The sequence below is a fragment of the Lepidochelys kempii genome, chromosome 27 (assembly GCF_965140265.1).
Source record: "Lepidochelys kempii isolate rLepKem1 chromosome 27, rLepKem1.hap2, whole genome shotgun sequence".
In the NCBI taxonomy this organism is placed as follows: domain Eukaryota; kingdom Metazoa; phylum Chordata; order Testudines; family Cheloniidae; genus Lepidochelys; species Lepidochelys kempii.
The window spans coordinates 6,598,084-6,617,600 of record NC_133282.1 but is presented as its reverse complement, the minus strand read 5'-3'; the positions used below and the strand labels follow the sequence as shown (position 1 = coordinate 6,617,600).

The 19,517-nt window shown below is 45.4% G+C and overlaps 1 protein-coding gene across 5 annotated transcripts in view; it reads right to left on the bottom strand.

Annotated features, from left to right (window-relative positions):
• Nucleotides 1-2,249: 2,249 nt before the first annotated feature.
• GOSR2 (golgi SNAP receptor complex member 2) overlaps nucleotides 2,250-19,517 on the bottom strand; it is a 29,564-nt gene continuing 12,296 nt past the window's right edge. For 4 of the 5 annotated variants that reach the window (XM_073326315.1, XM_073326310.1, XM_073326313.1 and 1 more), the window contains 4 exons: nucleotides 18,574-18,682; nucleotides 11,082-11,214; nucleotides 6,129-6,269; nucleotides 2,250-2,930 (listed from right to left, as the gene is read on the bottom strand). In XM_073326315.1, the coding sequence (XP_073182416.1) occupies nucleotides 2,769-2,930; nucleotides 6,129-6,269; nucleotides 11,082-11,214; nucleotides 18,574-18,682 (545 nt within the window). In that variant the 3' untranslated portion in view covers nucleotides 2,250-2,768. The remainder of the gene's footprint in view (nucleotides 2,931-6,128; nucleotides 6,270-11,081; nucleotides 11,215-18,573; nucleotides 18,683-19,517) is intronic. The other variant, XM_073326314.1, reaches the window with a different exon arrangement.

Genomic DNA, 19,517 nt, shown 5'->3' with positions numbered 1-19,517 from the left:
TTCCTGACTTGATAACATCTTTCGAGCACAACGTCATCTGCTAGAACAGATGAAAGGGCGGACTAGAAAGCTAGAGTGCTCACAAGCATAAACAATGCTTGAGAAGCATGGAGCATTCTGACATACACAGCTCAGGGACTCTGGGTTTTTTCCACCTTACTCTGCGGGATGGATAGCCTAATGCAGTGATTCTCAAACTTTTGTCCTGGTGACCCCTTTCACATAGCAAGCCTCTGCGTGCAACCCCCCATATATATTAAAAACACTTTTTTATATATTTAACACTATTATAAATGCGGGAGGCAAAGCAGGGTTTGGGGTGTAGGCTGATAGCTCATGACCCCCACATCATAACCTCACGACCCCCTGAGGGGGCCTGACCCCCCAGTTTGAGAACCCCTGGCCTAATGGGATCATCGGGGTAGGTCTCACCTGATCGATCCCCTGCACTGCAGGGGTATCAGGCAGTGGTGGCACCTCAGTTTCTTCTGTTTTCTGCCTGGGGCACACAATGGCTCAGTCTCTCCCCACTGAAATAATTTAGTCAACTCATTAAGCTCAATACAGGATGAAATGTAACAGCCTGTGAAAGGTCAGACCAGATCCCTTCTGGCCTAGACTGTAGGTACCAGTACTGTGGTAGCTCATACTTTACTTCAGGTCTTTAACTCATTGCTGAAGCCAGTTTTCTTGCCCACAATAACTAGACATTTAAGTGGATATGAAAAATGTATCCTTCTTTTCCAATTTTCAGCAGGCTACCTAACACTGCAGTGTACAGAATGCAATGAACAGAAGTACACCCATTGCATTGGGGGAGAGGAACGTCGTGCTTATTAGTGATTTGTTTTGTTTTTTTTAACAAGGTACCGTTGCATCTGGTACAGAAAACTGAATGGGTTCCCAGGAAGACACAAAACATGTGTACGTTATGGCAGCTCAGAGCATGACGACCAGAGACCTGGAAGTCCGGGAAGCGCCAGTGAAGGTTGTTTAAAGTGGACTCCTCCCAAGTTCCGGAGATGACTATTCTGTGACAGAAACCTGTCAACTGGCGGGAAAAAAATGGTGATGTTACAATGAGACACTGCTTTCCTTACTACACACATTTAAAATTGGGTAAAGTTCTGTGGCTAAATCGTCATCATGTCTCAGCCAGCTGTTTCCTCTAACTCTCCTTCAGGTGCAAAGATGCTTTTCAGAGTTCTTTGACAGGCAGCCGGGGTATATATATATAAGGATAACCCTTCCTCCAAGGCTGGGGGACAGGAATTTCCTTTCATTTCTGGGCAGAAAGCTTTAGGAACAGCACTCTTCCCCTTCCCTCCACCCCAGTGGCTGTAAGTATGAGGTTTGCTGCTCTAGTTCCATCCATCTCTCTGATGTGTTGTGTGAGGTGCACGTTATTAGCCAGGATGGGCAGGGATGGTGTCCCTAGCCTCTGTTTGCCAGAAGCTGGGAATGGGCAATAGGGATGGATCACTTGATGATTCCCTGTTCTGTTCACTCCTTCTGGGGCACCTGGCACTGTTGGAAGTCAGGACACTGGGCTAGATGGACCCTTGGTCTGAACCAGTTTGGCCGTTCTTATCCCAATGCTAAAAACCCACCAGTCCCACATAGGAACTCGCCAGGCTGCATTTCAATTTCCTTCCAGAAACCTTGTCAAAGGTTTCCTTCCAGAGATCCATCAGGGAGGGAGACTGAAACTAGCTTGCCAGGGCAGACTGGCTGTGCAAGCAAGCAAAGTCTTGTGGTTGTTGGAGGTTGAACTTGATAGAGAGACGACATGGATGAAGCACAGAACTTCTTTTACAGATACAAATCTACTGAGGTACATCCCTACTCCCCAACTGAAGGCAAGGGGATGAGAGAGCGGTTCCTAAAAAGTGGTAGGAAGAGGAAGAAAAGTGGAGGTTAAACTAGACATTTAAAAGCTTTCTACTGAAGAGTATTTCTCTGCTTCTGGATTGCAGCACTCAGCATTCACTGGGAAGTCAGTGTGGGAAAGCGAAAGGCCTTTCAAAGACATGCAGGGGGTGTGGAAACAGACTCAGAAACACGGGAGCAGCAGCAGCCACTGAGCCTGAGGCAGGAAGAGCCACGCTGGGTTAAAACTGTTGTTACCTTAAAAAAGGAACTTGGCAGCGGCCGCGGTGATCGTGCCCTTCCTGTGAGAGCTACGCCCCACCTCTGCAGAGGGGTCCGTTTCCATTCGGGAACCACAGAACTCACACTGCACCCCTCTCCATGAGTATATGCTCTGCAGGGCAGGCCCCTGTAGGGTTTATTACTTTCCTCACAAGGCTTCTGCGTGTGGCAAATAACAGAGAGAGCGAGCGAGCGAGAGACCGACCACCAGCACAGGGAAGGCACATCACATTTTTCCTTACAGTTCTTATCTCCTCCATCCCCTCTCCACTCCCCGCTCCCCCATAAAAAAGCAAAGGTTATCACAACCATTCCTAGTAGGAGAGCTGATCAAAAACATTCATTGCACCTAGCTCCTGTGTAGCTAGAGTCTGCAGTATACAGGCAACAGGCTAACCGCATTAAAGGCTGGGCTTCTATTTCCAGTTATGGCATCCTCAGCCACATTTGCTCTCCTCTGCATGGCCCACATGTGATTACATCTGAGTGTCACTTGGCACACACTGCAGTTTACAGAGCAGGACTAACCCAAAGGTCACAATGAACTAGGCAGTACATTTGGGGAGGGCAGTCTGTCGTCATCCAAATGGGTCTCTCCTCTGGCTCGAATTACCAGCTCACGTCAGGTACTGCACCACAAGGAACATGACCACGCAGCTCAAGAGCATTCCGCCGATCATGAAGTATTTGTCCTGGAAAGCCCGCTTCTCAATCAGTCGCATCACTGTGTTCGATAAGCCCAGCATGTTGGCAACATCTAGGATCTTCTTGTGAGTGCCCTGAGAGTGACCAGGAGTAAAAAAACCAAACCCGTTAGTTTTGTGTCCCAGCACTTTTCATACCTCATGTTAAGGACATTTCAGCTCTGGAGACAGATGGCTGCCTATTTGATCCCCACATAGGGGATGGAGCTCCCCACTGACCAACAATTCTCACCACTCAAGAGGGAACAGGACACTTGGGAATTAACTGGGACAGAACACATAAAAATTAAGAACAAGAGTGAGATCAAAGGTCCAGAATGAAGGATCCAGAAGGGGACGCCACACTGAGGATCTCAGACAACGTCCACTGCTCCAAGAAGATGTTAAGGGAACCATGTCCGAGAACTTCTCGGTGGAGACCAGATATATGATCTAACAAATACATGCAAGATTTTACAGTCAGACATACCTCCCTAATCCAGCTTCTTCCTCCCAGACTGATGGATGACCAATGCTAGGAGGCTGACAACATCTCAAGGCTTGTGGGGGCCATTGATAGGGTGTGTAAAAATGAAAAGGTGTATGAGAAATGCACCCAGAATCTCAATAAGAGGATCTGGAGGAGACAGAAGAGGGCCTGCAACCTGGTGCACCACGCCTGGCATGTCCCACGGACTCCCTCCTGCTGCTAAAGGGGGTTGGACTAGATGACCTCCTGAGGTCTCTTCCAACCCATATCTTCTATGATTCTAAAGGGGCTATGGGGGTATCTGAACTGCACCCGCCACACCCCCATATTCACAGCTATGTGAAGGAGCCACCAATTTAAACTCTTGGAGAGCCCTGGAACCAGGGGGGATTAGTAACTGGCCCACTGGGGATCTTCACCATTGCATGGTGGCAGTATGCTCTGACACTCAATGTTAGGCGGGACTGAAGGGCGAGGAAGTGTACAAGAGAATAAAGGGTGACAATTACTGACAATGGTGATAGCAACTTTGGATTTGAACTGGACTGAGACTGAAACAGCCATCTGACAGTAACCAATCTAGCCAGGTTTGAACAGGCCACCATTACTACTCCCCATCATCTGTGTAACAAACAGAACTGCATATTGCAACAGATACCAACGTTATCACTTGTGTACACAGAAGCACTGGTATTTGCCCTATTTGTTGAAATTAGTTTCTTCTCCCCAGCTGATGACACTGCTAAGATTCCTCCTCCCCATCCCTTGGGGCTCACATTAAAATTTGGGAACACTGCACCTTCAAATTCAACCTTCTGTCTGCCTCTGCAGCAGCCTATAACACTTCAGCCTCTTTCAAAGAATCCTTGCTGCATCAGAAAAAACAGAAGGAGCAGAACCCAAAGAAGTATATAGCTTTGCCTTGCTTGGAAAAAACGAGCCTATTAGTGGTCGTTCTTGTCAGACCAACCAGAAAAGGCTGTAGGTACACTAGCTGAGACTACCATGTTCCCAGGGCCACTCCTATTCATGAGTCCAACCCACTTCCCACCATCCGCAGCACAGAGAGGAAAAGGGCTGAGACCAAATGAAAAGACACTAGATATTTATGTAAACTGCTCCCAAGCACTTTCACCCTTTGCAAATTTGAGATGTGGCACTTCGTCAGCTGGTAAGCACATTATGGCTAGACTCCTTCAGAGCCAGGATGGGAACTTTCAAGGTTTGGCCATGAAACCAGTCTTATTTACAGTGCAGAGTGCAAAAATTCAGGACTAATAAAAAAGTTTAGTACCGACACCCTTTGAGTCCTCTGGTCTGCCAGACAAAAGGCCCAGTATACCCAGCAGCAATGTACGCTTTCCCAAAGTGTTTCTGTGTCAATATGCCTCAATCCTGGAGAGAACATGTCCCTAAGGGTGAGAAGAGCTCTACCACCATGGCTCTTTCAGTTCTTGGTTGATCTGAGCAGAGTGCCAGCAAGAGGGCCAATTCATGACAAACTCTGATGGTGTTTTTGGTGATGTGCACACTCGTTTCCTGGAAATTGGATAGACCACGAGCACCACACAGCCATCAGATAGTAACAATTTTAGGATCTTACTGACCTGGGCTGGATGTGACTCAGTGATGTAGAGGTGAACAGTAATACAGGAGACAGCTTGAGTCACACAGTCCCCCAAAAGGAAGCAATGTCAAAACATTTAAGGAGGCAGTTAAGCAATTCTCCCCAAGTTTAGCTAGGACTTTTGAAAGCTGTCATGATACAACAAGTTTGTAAGTGTAAAAGCTTAAAATGTTAACCCATAAATATCATGCTGATGCATTTGAGCGCGCCGCACCCCCTCCCCCATCCTCTGCACCGGTCCAGGTTCCCTTGGTCATTCTCTCTCATGTCCCATGAAAGAGTTAATTCTGTATCTTTGAGCAGCTGACTGTCACATTTGAACAGAGCCTGAAAATAAGGGCAAAATGCCCTACTGATCAAGGGACATCAAGAGATATGGCCCCTTTCAATACAGAAATTCAGACAGGGATAGACTGTTCACATGTGCTGGCTCTTTGAGACAGCATCTTTATCACATATCTCAAAAAAAAAAGACAATTATTTACAGCAGCCTTAATATAAGTAGCTGAAAGATCTTTCCAGACATTAAGGCCTGGTCTACACTTAAAACATATACCGGCATAGCTATGTTGATTAGCGGGGGTGGGGTCTTTTTTTTTTTTAAAAACCACCAAACATAGCTATGCCAGAATAAGTTATAATGTAGACGCACTTATACTGGCATAAAAGTGTTTTTGCCGGTATAGCTTATGTCTCTCAGGGAACTGGTATAAGCTACACAGGCAAATAAGCTGTATCTATACTAGAAGGGTTTACTGCTGTACCTAACCAGCAAAACTTTTCTGGTGAAGACAAGGCCTTAGTCTCAGAATCCACCTATAAGGTATGCATTATTTCCCCATTTTAGAGATGGGTAGACAAGATAAAAAGAGAAAGTGACTTGATCAACGCCCCATAGCAATTCAAGAGCACAGTTTCAGAATAGCATCCAGGGGCCCTGATTCCTAGTGTCCTGCTAAGGCATCCTATCTCAAAAAGTTGTTTCAAGTTATTGTCTGTTACTGCCTAAAACAAGTTTCGAGGGTTTGAACTTGCAGGTCAGTTGAAGTGCAGGACTGTTCTTGCCCAGCACTCTGAACCTGAAGTGCTGGGTTTAAACAAACCAATGGGTGTCTATTAGGCCTGGTCACCATAAATGAAGAAACTTGGGGTCTTTTTGGTAAAAGGGATGCCCCACCTTTAGCGTCATTCTCTGGTCCCTCAGCCCATGCAGAATGCTGGTCCCACTGCCAATAAGATCATCCATGCCACGATGGGCATTCTGGAGGGATTCATTAAACTGTAATGTTTCGTCGATCGGTATGGTGGTGTCAGAGTCCTGTGGGGAAATGCAGGGTCTTGGTTACCTCTCCAGCTTGGTGAGTCGCACTCCCCCTCCCCCAACCCCTAGGCAACTGTTGGATCCAGAATGGACAGACAGAAAATGAGCAGGGTGTGGGGGGGAAATCTTGGGGCAAGTTGTTTTGTTTTTAAGGGAATGAACTACACAGATAGGATGGCATCAACACGAGGAAACTGGTTCAGATGAGCCTAAGCTGACAATGCTTGAGGGAAAGGTTGACCAAAGAGATCAGAGTTGGTCTAACTCTGCTCTCTGACCAAAAAGGGAGCAGAATCAGGCTAAAGCTGGGTGCTTTTGAAACCTCCACTTTAAGGCCATGTAGAGTAGAGTACTACAATATGGAGCACTGAATGTGTCACTAAGCAGCAGAAAGGGGATTTACAAGGGAGTCACTTTATCATGGTCCGTAAGTATCCACAGGGGAAAGATTTCTGATAGCAGAGGGCTCTTTAAAAAAAAAAAAAAAAGAGAGACATAAGATGTAATCGCTGAAAACTGACGCTGACATTTAGTCTAGAACAGGGGTGGGCACACTACGGGCCGCGGGCCGCATCTGGCCTGCCAGCCATTTTAATCTGGCCCTCGAGCTCCTGCTGGGGAGCGGAGTCTGGGGCTTGCCCTGCCCCGGCACAGGGTCAGGAACTGCTCAGAGTGGCTCCCGGAAGCAGCAGCATGTCCCCACTCTGGCTCCTATGCATAGAGGCAGCCACAGGGCTCCACACACTGCCCTTGCCCCAAGCACCACCCCCACAGCTCCCATTGGCCAGGAACCACAGCCAATGGGAGCTGCGGGGGTGGTGCCTGTAGACAGGGCAGCGCATAGCAAAGCCGCTTGGCCGTGCCTCCTCGTAGGAGCTGGAAGAGGGACATGCTGCTGCTTCTGGGAGCTGCTTGAGGCAAGCGCCGCCAGAGCCACCCCCTTGTGCCCCAACCCCCTGCCCCAGCCCTGATCTCCCTCCAGCCCTCCAAAACCCTCGGTCCCAGCCTGGAGCACCCTCCCACACCCGAGCCTACACCCCCAGCCAGACTCCTTAGCGCCCCCTCCTGCGCTCTGAACTCCTCATTTCTGGTCCCACCCTGGAGCCCGCACCCCCAGACACAGCCCTCACACCCTCCCACACCCCAATCCCAATTTCATGAGCATTCATGGCCCGCCATACAATTTCTGTACCCAGATGTGGCCCTCAGGCCAAAAGGTTTGCCCACCCCTGGTCTAGAACAAAGGCGCAAATTTTTTAACAGCAACGATAATTGGAACACACTGCTCTAGGACTCATCGATTAAGTGTGAGCTAGAACATCTCTTTTAGCAAGAAACATCCAATTTATAAAGTTCTGGGTTTGACACAGGAATCACTTGGTGAAATTCTAGGGCCTGTTGTGGGAAAGGTCAGAGTAGGTGATCACAACGGTTCCCTCCGACACTAAAAAATACATTAAAATACAAAAAAAAAAAATCTATGAATCCTATCTTCTCTGGACATATGGCAGATTAAAAACAAGCCAGCCAATAGACAGTGAGCCATGACAGAGATCATGCACTCCCATCCTGTTTTAAAAACAGCATCCCTTGTGGCACTGTAAAAAGTGGGTATGGGAAGACTGTTCCAGCTGCTTCCTTGTACTCTGAATGGCAACAGCATCACCCCTTTTCACTCTAATGGGAAGTGTAACATGTAAGAACTAAATAATAACATGGACCCCGAGAATGCCCTGTGGCTTTATTGTGTAGGCTTGTGGCATCACACTTGTCCAGAGCGGATTCTGATGATTATCACAGTGATACACTGATATTGTGCTGAGGGTGCTTTAAACATGCTCATCATTTGACCACACTTTTCTTCTGGCTATAAAGAAACAACAACCAGAAAAAGGGGGTTTAATTTCAGCTGAGGTTCTCTTCAGTCAATGGAGAGAGAGTTTGGGAGTTCAAATTATTTGAAGAGCAGGGCCGTTGACTAGCAAAGGCATCCCTTATACCAAACATTTATTAGGCACTGGACTTCAATTAAGTGTTCATGGCTTTGAAGAAAGAGTCCAACTGCAAATTGCTCAGTGATCAGTCTCATGGATTGTCATTATCCCATGAGTCCATTACGCTTCGGAGCAAAACTACCTTAATTTCCAATGCAAGAAATTTTTCAGGCCACCTTTATACATTACAAATCATCAAGAAGAGGGCATAAGCCTAATTTTTTCTTCTTTAATTAGGACAACAGCATAATGCTAATACGATAAAATCATGTTATTTCTACAGGATGGTGCAGTAGAAGCTTTAAGATAAAGATGAAATTTAAATATCTGTAAATCAAACAAAAGGTCGCAAACAATATTATAGTTTTCAAGAGTCCCATTTTCCATCCTAAAGAGCTTGATTCAGCTTGGTTATATACTTATCCCACACAGTTTTGCTTAACACGACCGCATAAAATACAATACTATGTGTAACAGGAAAATGCAGAATTATGTAGATCATAAACTATCGAATTTTCAGGGACTTTAGAGTCCCAAAAGGTAAGTGCTGCAGCTGAAGCAAGAATTTTATCTATTTGTGAATTAAAGGGACAGGCTAGAGCTTTAAAAGCGATAGCCTGAACTTTCTTTTTAAAAATTTGTTGTTAAAAGTCTCACTGAACATGTAACTGAAAAAGTTTAGAGAAAAACAATCTCTCCATATTCCAGTTCACATTTTGCATCTGACAGCCCTTTGTACAGGTAGTGTTACTGTCACTCTATTGTCAGTTTCCTCTTCTGTGGATTTTTCACAAAACCAGGGAGAGAAAAATCAATGTTAGGAAAATGCAATTGTAAAGATATAAGAATTTGCAGGGGAACTCAATGGAAGTCATAGCACCCAAAACTGTAACTTTTAAAAACAGACTACATTTCAAGTTGGCATTCTTCAATGGGACAACCATCTATAACTTTGGGGTGGCCAAACAAAAAGCTAAATCCTCGAGAGGTGCATTTACTTTGGCCTTGGCACAACTGTCATGAAAATTTAACAGCTCAGGCCTCTGTTTTGCTTGACCTCCCTTTACAATAGTGAACGAGGACAGGAAAAATCAATGGTATTTTATTTGTCTGAAAAAAGTTACTGGTCCTGGCTCGAAGGAACAGAAATCTGGCAGCTTGACCTAACTCTGTTGTTCAGAGCAGAATTTCTCTGTGTGTTCACATGGTAGTAGATTCTCACCATGTAGAAGCTAAGAACTAAACTGTATTTAACATTTAAAAGCAGCATTTGAGACTAAAAGGCAGCTGCCATCTTGCAAGAAAGTTATGCTTATGGCAGAGGGAGGTAGGGGACCCCAGATTCAAACTTAAGCTTGTTTCCACCTAATTCTTGTTTGAATCAGAAAAGCTTCTGCACAGAAACACTCTTCCAACTGCACAATCTTACCCCAGACAGATGAGAAATAACTGGCAGTCACTGGCACTGAGGTAAGTAAAATACACTGTTAAATGATACCACTTTCCAACCAGAATGCAGCTCAAATGCTATTCTTAAAGGACATTTCAAAGCCTATCTGTGTTGTGGAGTGCTTACATAAACTCTCATATTCCTGAACTGGAAATAACCTTTACATTTTTAACAGTGAGGGTAATTAATCATTGGAACAATTTACCAAGGTTTATGGTGGATTCTCCATCACTGGAAACTTTTAAATCAAGATTTGATGATTTTCTAAACGATTTGCTCTAGTTCAAACAGGAATTATTTTGGGAAGGCTCTATGGCTCATGTTATGCAAGAGGTCAGGTTAGATCACAGTGATCTCTTTTGGCCACCGAATCTATGAATCACTACAAAAAGCACAACAGGGGTGGTTCTTTCTAGAGAAATTCTCTCTCTTTTGTGCTTGCCATTTTACAGTTTTGACTTTGCTTTTAAAAAGTTGCCTTACATCCAAATCCAGTGTTTTCTTTTTCTACTTTCATAAACATTTGCATCATCTCACAGCAGATGCTTTATGGCAGGGGGGAGGCAAACTTTTTGGCCTGAGGGCCACATCTGGGAATAGAAATTGTATGGTGGGCCATGAATGCTCACAAAATTGGGCTTGGGGTGCAGGAGAGGGTGCAGGCTCCAGGGAGGAGCCAGAAATAAGAAGTTCAGGGTGCAGGAGGGGGCCCCAGGCTGGGGAGTGGGGTGCGGGGGTGTGTGTGTGTGAGGGCTCTGGCTGGGGGTGTGGGCTTTGGGGTGGGGCTGGGGATGAGGGGTTTGGGGTGCAGGAGGATGCTCCAGGATAGAGGGGTTTTTAGAGGGTGGGAAGGGGATCAGGGCTGGGGCAGGGGTGAAGGGAGAGGCTCAGGGGTGCAGGCTCTGAGTGGCATTTACCTCAAGCAGCTCCCAGAAGCAGTGGCATGTCCCTTCTGCGGCTCCTACGTGGAGGTGCAGCCAGAGGGCTCTGCTACACACTACCCCGTCCACAGGCACCGCCCCTGCAGCTCCCATTGGCTGTGGTTCCCGAGCAATGGGAGCTGCGGAGGTGGCGCTTGGGCCAGGGGCAGCGTGCAGAGCGGAGCCCCTTGGCTGCCCCTACGTGTAGGAGCCAGAGGGGGGCCATGCCACTGCTTCCAGGAGCAGCATGGAGCGGCCCCCGACCCTGCTCCTCGGCTGGAGCGCGGCAAGCCCCAGACCCCGCGCCCCAGCTGGAGCTTGAGGGCCAGATTAAAACGGCCCGCGGGCCGTAGTTTGCCCACCCCTGCTTTATGGTCTAATCCTGTATCCTCCACTCCATCTCCTCCCCAAACTTTGATATAAAGGAAGCTCAAGGGATATTTACATTAGCAGTGAAAGTGCGTGCCAGGAGCTCCTCTCGCTGTTTTTCCTGCTGCTCCCGATTGTAACGGCGATGCTGGAAGTTCCTCAGTGCTGACTGCAGGTGCTGGACATCATATTTCAGCTGGTCAACTCGGCTAGAAAGGATCAATGAGAAAAAGATGATAACTCAAGGAAAATTCACTGACAAAACACATTGTTAATGCAGAGTAAAGGTTACCCAGAGGTATCTCATGCTCTTCCAGAATATCAAATTCAGCAAACATGTGAAAACCAGGAAATACAATCTGCTTAAGTTACACACCCACACAACCTACACTCTGCCCTCTTTGAGCAATGCTTCAACATGCTCATAACACATACCTGCACTCTGCCTTTGCACGGTATTAAACAGGAGCTGCCTACACCTGCTCTACACTCAAACACCACACTGCTAAATTTTACAATTCCAAGCCCTTTACAGTCTCTTCATTTTTATGTGCTTGATGCCATCTAACAAGATACTTTCACTTACCCTTCATTAAAACTACAGACTGCACTCATCTCCCATCTAACTGCTGACAATCTCCACAGCAAGACCATCCCATGCCCTGCTACTGACACTCATAGGAAAGGCCATGCTGGGTCAGACCAAAGGTCCATCTAGCCCAGTATCCTGTCTTCCGACAGTGCCCAATGCCAGGTGCCCCAGAGCGAATGAACAGAACAGGCAACCACCAAGTGATCCATCCCCTGTCGCCCATTCCCAGCTTCTGGCAAACAGGCTAAGGACACCATCCCTGCAAATAGCCATTGATAGACCTATCCTCCATGAATTTATCTAGTTCTTTTTTGAACCCTGTTATACTCTTGGCCTTCACAACATCCTCTGGCAAAGAGTTCCACAAGTTGACTGTGCATTGTGTGGAGAAATATTTCCTTTTGTTTGTTTTAAACCTGCTGCATATTAATTTCATTTGGTGACCCCTAATTCTTGTGTTATGAGGAGTAAATAACACTTCCTTATTTACTTTCTGCACAGCAGTCATGATTTTATAGACCTCTATTATATCCCCACTTAGTGGTCTCTTTTCCAAGCTGAAAAGCCCCAATCTTATTCACCTCTCTTCATACAGAAGCTGTTCCATACCCCTAATCATTTTTGTTGCCCTTTTCTGAACCTTTTCCAATTCCAATATATCTCTTTTGAGTTGGGGCGACCACATCTGCATGCATTATTCAAGATGTGGGCATACGATGGATTTATACAGAGGTAATATATTTTCTGTAGTATTATCTATCCCTTTCTTAATGATTCCCAACATTGTTAGATTTTTTGACTGCTGCTGGACATTGAGTGGGTGTTTTCAGAGAAGTATCCACAATGACTCCAAGATCTCTCTCTTGAGTGGTAACAGCTAATTTAGACCCCAACATTTTATACTCAATGCAGTCCTGTAATGAGGTGTTCATGATCTCTCAAGGTACACATGCACCACTTTTCTTTGATCTCACACACTCTGGGGTCAGGTAGAGGGGCTCACACACACCCAGAGGGGCACCGCCCCTCCAGATTGCTTCATATCTGGAACAGAGCTCCGCCAAGCTGCTCCAGCTAATCCCATTCAATGCAGTTACACCTAACACAGCAAATGCAGCTGGAGTACATGCAGGTAATTCCCAGTGGCTACTGCCAGTTTCAGTGGGGCAGAGTTAAGGTTGTGTGGGCATGTACCTTAGCTCTTCATTGCCTGATTTTCAAAAGTTTATGTTTTCTGGTCTTGAAGGGCACAAGAAACCACCAGGCAACCTTAAATCTGCATTAATTTTTTTGGTCAGCAAATCGCTGAGCTTTAGTTCCCCGTCTGCGCTACAGAGACGATACTACTTTCTTTTTTTCCTCATGTGTTGTCTGTGTCACCCCTTTCTAACCTAAGCACTTAGTCAAAACTTGGGGTCCTGTGGGTTATTTCAGCTAGGAAGAGAAATCAATGTTAGAGTCAAGTATTTCCTTTGATACAAGGTGTTTATTTAGAGAAACGTACCAAATCTTGCTTCCCTGTATGCAGCAGAAATCGAACAGAAGATCTTTATTTTATTCTGGAAGGGCATGAGAAACCAGCAGGCAATCTTAACTTTGCGTTATCCAAGTATTTTGTCAATGAATTTCCAAGTTTTTTCTTTTTTTTTTAAACAGAAAGAGAAATGTTGGTAGAAGTTAGTGGTCACTGAGGCAGTTATGTAGGTTTGCAGCTGAGATGCTACTATAGTTCTCAAAGAACTTTACTGTAAGGAGGGAAACATTATCATCCCCATTGTACAGATGGGAAAACTGAGGGCTAGTCTATACTACAAAGTTGACATAATACGTTTTGCATCTAGTTATGCATGTCTACACTGAAATCTGTCTCCCACTGCTGTAAGTGCCCCGTTACGCTAACATAGTAACGTCATCTCCCCGAGTGGCGCAAAACCATGGTCGATGTATGGAAGTTGACACAGTGTAAGCGTAGACACTGCGTTACTTATGTGAACCCTAACAGTCCTCCAGCAGCTATTCCACAATGCCTGATACTGACTGCTCTGGTCACAATTGTGAGCAGGGGTCATAGAGACTGGAATACCCCACCCCCACTCCACTTAAAAACCCCTATGAATTTTTGAAATGCCTTTTCCTGATTGTCCAGCTGAGCAGCAGTCCACTGTTGTGTGCAAATGCCCAGCTGACTATGCCAGCTACATGATCCAGACATGTGCCTGCCTGGAGTAGACAAAAGATATGGGACATCTTAGGCCTATAGGGAGAAGAGGCTGTGCAAGTAAGTATAGCTCCAAACCAGCCGTAGAAACGTCAACATCTACAAGCAGATTGCTCGGGGGATGCCAGAGAAGGGGTATGACAGAGAGCAGCAGCAGCGCCATGTGAAAGCCAAGGAGCTGCGGCAGGCAGACCAGAAGGCCAGGGAGGCCAACAATCAATTGGGTGCAGAGCCATAGACATGCCACTTTTACAACATGCTGCATGCCATACTTGGCAGAGACCCCCACCACGACCCCACACACCACCATGGATCTCTCCAAGGAGCTCAAGTCACAGGCCCCTGCTGGGAACAGCAAGGAGCTGAACAAGGAAGAGGAGGAGTGTGGGGGACAGGTGACCAGGGGATCCAGCTGTATAGCAAGCCAGGACCGGTTTTTGACTCCATGGCAGTCCAGCCAGTCAAGCACAGGAGAGCCCAGTGCAGGGGAAGGAACGTCAGGTAAGTTTGTAAATAAAATTTCCATTGCAAGGGTGGTTACCCCCAAATTAACAGGACAGAGATTTCAACTTTTCATTAATTTACTCACATCAGCAGAGGTAGCGGTACAATAAAGGAAGGGAGTGTTGCTAACTGCTTTTCATTCCCCTGCAGAGTTTGGCAGCAGGGGCCATGCAGAACAGTTTGTTTATGGACACGGGGATGTCCCTTGAATCCTCCTGAGAGATCTCAATGAAACTTCTCTGGAGGTACTCTACAATCCTTTCCCAAAAGGTTTCAAGGGAGGGCTACCTTATTTCTTCTTCCGCGATAGGACAATTTCTCACGCCAGGTGGCGAGAACTTCAGCAGGCACCATTGCTATAAATTAACTAGCGGCATACAAGCCTAGGCAGCTTCAGGATGCCACCAGCAGCTGTGCTGTCTCTACCTTGGATACTCTCAGGAGTGAGATATCAGCTAAAATCACCAGCGCCTGTGGAACATGGTGCTAGTATTCAGTACCATTGCCCTACATTCATAGTTTCATGCAACCGAGCAATTTCCTCATCTGCTCCCACACCCCTGGCAGATCATACTCACCATAACTTGAGTTGAGAGTGGATCCAAAGCAGAAGTGTCAATATTCTAATCTTGTTTTACACTTTTGGGGAGCAAGAAAAGGGGGGATTTCTGCATCTTCCATTCCTACTATCCTGACTATACCTTGTGTGTGTTTTATCTAGCTGTGGTCACTTCAGCTTTGAAGGGGACTCTTCACACAAGTGGAACGACTGACTCAGATAAGGAGGAGAAAAAAGGAGGATGGTGGGAGGACATGTTCTGCAAGACTCTTCCAGCCGGTGCTGCATCAGACCTTGACAGAGGGCTTGGAGGGTGAATATGGCAGGCCGTACAGAGAAGGAAAGACCAGGCAGAAGACAGGCTCAGGAAAAGGAGAGGGAGATACACCATAACATAACAGAGCTTCTCCATCAGCAAACTCAGATGCTGCATATTCTTATGGATTTCCAGGTTCAACAACCTTGGGCTCGAATGCCATTGCAGTCGTGTCGCATTGCAGCACTGCGCCTCCCTACACCCACCCTCAGCATCCTACATGGCCTCAGGGCCAGCATGCCTACCCCCGCCACTTCACCCTGGGGGAAATCATGGACAACCACAGCTTCACATACATCTGCCGTGGCTCCCACAGGTCAGCATATGTGTAGCTACATTTCATTTTCTGCTTTCTGCCAAGGGGTGGGTTCAAATTACCATGCCTGGATGTTGCTAAGATTCAACAGCTGTAACGTGCCCCCTTCAACACCCAGGTCCTATAAGTCCTGGCTGGCTAGCAAATCTCTTGGGTATTCTGTCTGCTTAACTTTTTAATGCGGTTTTCAATTTTGTCCGCTCAAAGTTGGAGTGGGTGCCATATACCAGCTGGTGTAAGGTGTAAATGTCAAGCAACCGAGACCATTTCAGCCCCGATCAGAACCGCCGTGTGATCCCTATGGCTGCACACACATAGACACACACACAAAAAGGTAGAAGTTGCTGTCAGCCTTAAGACATGCTATTTTGTCCTGGGGCTGTATCTTGGGAACCTCTTGCTCAAACCACCTCAAATTTGGATCACTAATCCTACTCTGCTCCTCAGTGAGGCACACCAAATTTCAGAGCATTATGAGTAAGTATGTGGATTTTAGAACACTTAGGAGTCAACCTTTAAACAGAAAGGAGTTCTCAACCTTAACTATAGCAGAACAAAAAGAAAAGGAGTACTCGTGGCACCTTAGAGACTATAATGCAACAGGAGGCAACCAGGAAACCTTTCTTGGTCTTCAATGTGTGAATAGGTATTAAAAATTCATTATGATCAGGTTTAAAAATAGTATTTTGTACTTATCTAGCACATTACAGAACAATTAATGAAGTCTCAACACCCAAGAATTATAATACCTGCTGGGCCTCAGTTGTGCAGCAAAACAGAGAAGTGATGTAGACATGGTCAGTGGCAAATCAGACCCGGACCCCTGAGCTGTCTCAGGCATGCTCCCTGACTAGACCGCACTGCTTCCAGACGAGCATTTAAAACCCAATTTCAGATAGATTTTTGAAGGTAGGAATTGAACAGTTTTTCTTGTTTACTTCTTGGCCCATGAATCCAAATGCATCATTTCACCATTAGTGAAATGGAACAGGGTTCTGAAAATGCCTAACTTTTATTAAAGTCCTTTCCCTAAGGCTAGGGTTTTCAAAGTTCCCTACAGGTTGAAGAGCAGCACTGGAGTGAAGTGTGTGGCAAAGTTCATAGAACAGAAAGAAAGGTGTAAAGTTCTGACTACAATCAGACAGGAGATATGCTTCTCATTACCATTATATGAGCAGAAAATTAAGAACAAGAGTTACTCTTTCAAATAAAAACCTGAGAGACCACAAATCACAGCAAAGCCACCTAATCAACCGGGTAAGAAAGGAGGCCTCTGAATTGGAGGAGAATCTCTCACAGAAGTCTTCCACATTCAGGTTGTCTCTCAGAAAAATACCGATCTCAGGGTAACATTCCAAAGCAGTAAGAGGGAGGTAACAACCAGCCTGTTTTGAAACATATCATTTGGGCAGCATTCTGAAGATGGTGACTCCCTTAAGACCATTTGTTGCATGACTCTTAAGGAGTGAGGAGAAAGATTTAAGTGGGGAAAAAAGTTTCTCTTTCATAAGATCACAGACCTAAAGGCAGAACCCACAAGTGTTCCTGACCATTTATAAACTCATCTAGACTTTAAGACATATGGATAGCACACTTTTCAAATTTGGTTGCCTAAGACGGGGCAGCCAGCCAAACTAGCATATAAGTCAGTATTACGGTATCTAAAACAGGTGTTTGGGACCTAAATGTCAATATGACCAAAAACTTTGGTGCCTAAGTTTGAAAACTGGGCAATAAAGTAATATGAATTCGAAGCATTAAGTCATTCTCTTCCCCAACCCCACAAAGGTCATCTAAATCTCTCATGGAAGAACACTGCTCTTTTTAAGCATGACAGGAGTGTGGAGTACAGAACAGAACAGAGACAGGAGTCCTAGGTTCTATCACTATCTTTGATATAAACTTGGTGTATGACCTTGGGCAAGTTGCTTCACCTCTGTACCTAATTTCCACCACCTATAAGATAGAGATCATCTGCAAAATCCAGGTCTTCAAGGGATGAGAAGGGTGTCCATCTGATGCCTCTTGACACATCTTCTGTTGTACGCCACATTACCCAGTTGATGGCAATGTTGAAGAGGATTGCAGACATGACACACCCCTGACGTACTCCTGTTTTGACTTCAAAACTGAGCTCACTGTGATCAACACTGCGTGTAAAGTTGGCATAGAAGCTTTTGACAATATTGATTATACGGAGAGGGTTTCCATATGCCCGCAGAATGCACTATTGGCTGGTCCTGTGAATGCTGTCAAAAGCCTGTCACATACCCAACATCACATACAAGAAAAAAAACTATTAGACAACACATTCAGCCAGCAAATCAGACTGAAAAATCAATCGTGCCTCACCATCGCTAGTACGAATAGAGGATCACATTCTCCCCAATGTAGAAACATTCACATACTCGGGCAGCAGCAGCCAGGGTGGTGGAACAAGCCAGGACATCCGAAACAGAATCAATAAAGCCAGGAACATCTTTAGAAGCTAAATGCAATCTGGAAATAATTAAAATAAAACGCCAAAACCGAACTCAAGATTTATCAGTGCTGCGTACTTTCAACACTACTGTATAGTGCAGAATGATGGGGAATGACAAAATATGACATGTCCAAACTGTCTTCATTCCATACAACCTGCCTCAGAAAAATCCTCCGTATCTTTTGGGTCAGAACAATCTCAAACCAATACCTATTCACACAGTGCAGCCAAGTAGATATGAGCACCATCATTACCAGAAGGCATTGGAGACAAATTGGCCATGTACGTTGGATGGAAACTGATTCCATCACCAGAACAGCAATAAGAGAGACACCTGAAGGCAAGCGAAAATGAGGCTGCTTGAAAACAAAATGGTGAAGAACTGTGGAAGCTGAGCTGAAAAACCTGGGGCACAGCTGGGGAACCATTGAAAGGCTTGCCAGAAACAGACAGGAGTGGAGTAGCTTCACTGCTGCCCTAAATGCTAGAGGCATAATGGTTACTAACTAACTAAAAGATAGAGATAAGAAGGCTCAATATTACAAAGTTGAGATCCTCTGGAAAGGAAAGCACGCACTTACAGTTTAGCATTCTGTCGTTTGTTGGCAGGTTCTTTGCTAGATAGGATCTCTAGGCGTTCCAGGTTGCTGAATATTCTGTCTATTCTTGCCTGAATCTCATTTTCTACCACTGTAAGGAAAAAAAAAGGAAACAAGTTGTTGGAAGAGACTAAATATACAATGCACTGTCTTAAGGAACTGGAGACACGTTAGTCCAGATTTGGAAAGATATTTAGGTGCCTAACTCCCACCGAAAACAAGGAGCGTTAGACACCTAGACACTTCTAAAAATCTGTTCTATTGTATACCACAGCCTCAAAACATCTGAAATTAAACACAGACTGAGCACACTAAGACAAAGAAAATGAACCTGCATGTTTGGCTCAATGAACCCTGGGTCAATTATTCAATAAAATGTGTACTTCTGTGGCACTTCCCAGCCAAAGATCTCAAAGACTCAGATCATTCCTGCAAGATAGGTTAATTAACCTATCATCTCATTTTACAAAAGCAGAAATGGAGGCTCGCCTAAGAGTATAGAGAGAGAGCTGAGAATAAGACCCAGATCTCTCAGTTTCCAGACCTGCTCTTCAGCCAAAAGACCAGCACTATCCTCATGAATTCCTCAAGTTCACAAGAACGTGTGCTGTATGCCTCACTGGATTTATGGAGCAGTGTATTTACTGTTTTACAAATACAAAAATCCTGGCCCCACATCAATCTAATTTAATTATGTAATTACTGGCATAATGATGATACTATCATTTAAAAAAGTAGCAACAAACCCTGGATTTTTCCCCTCTTTCACAAACTTTAAACTGACACAGATTAAATTCTGAAAAGCAGACACCTGAATTTGCCTAACTTCTCCCGAGAACAAGTTCTCAAGTACAAGTTTGTATGTTTGCACACACTCACCTGCAGAGGCAGAAATTGACTCTATACCTTTATTTTTGAAATCTGTA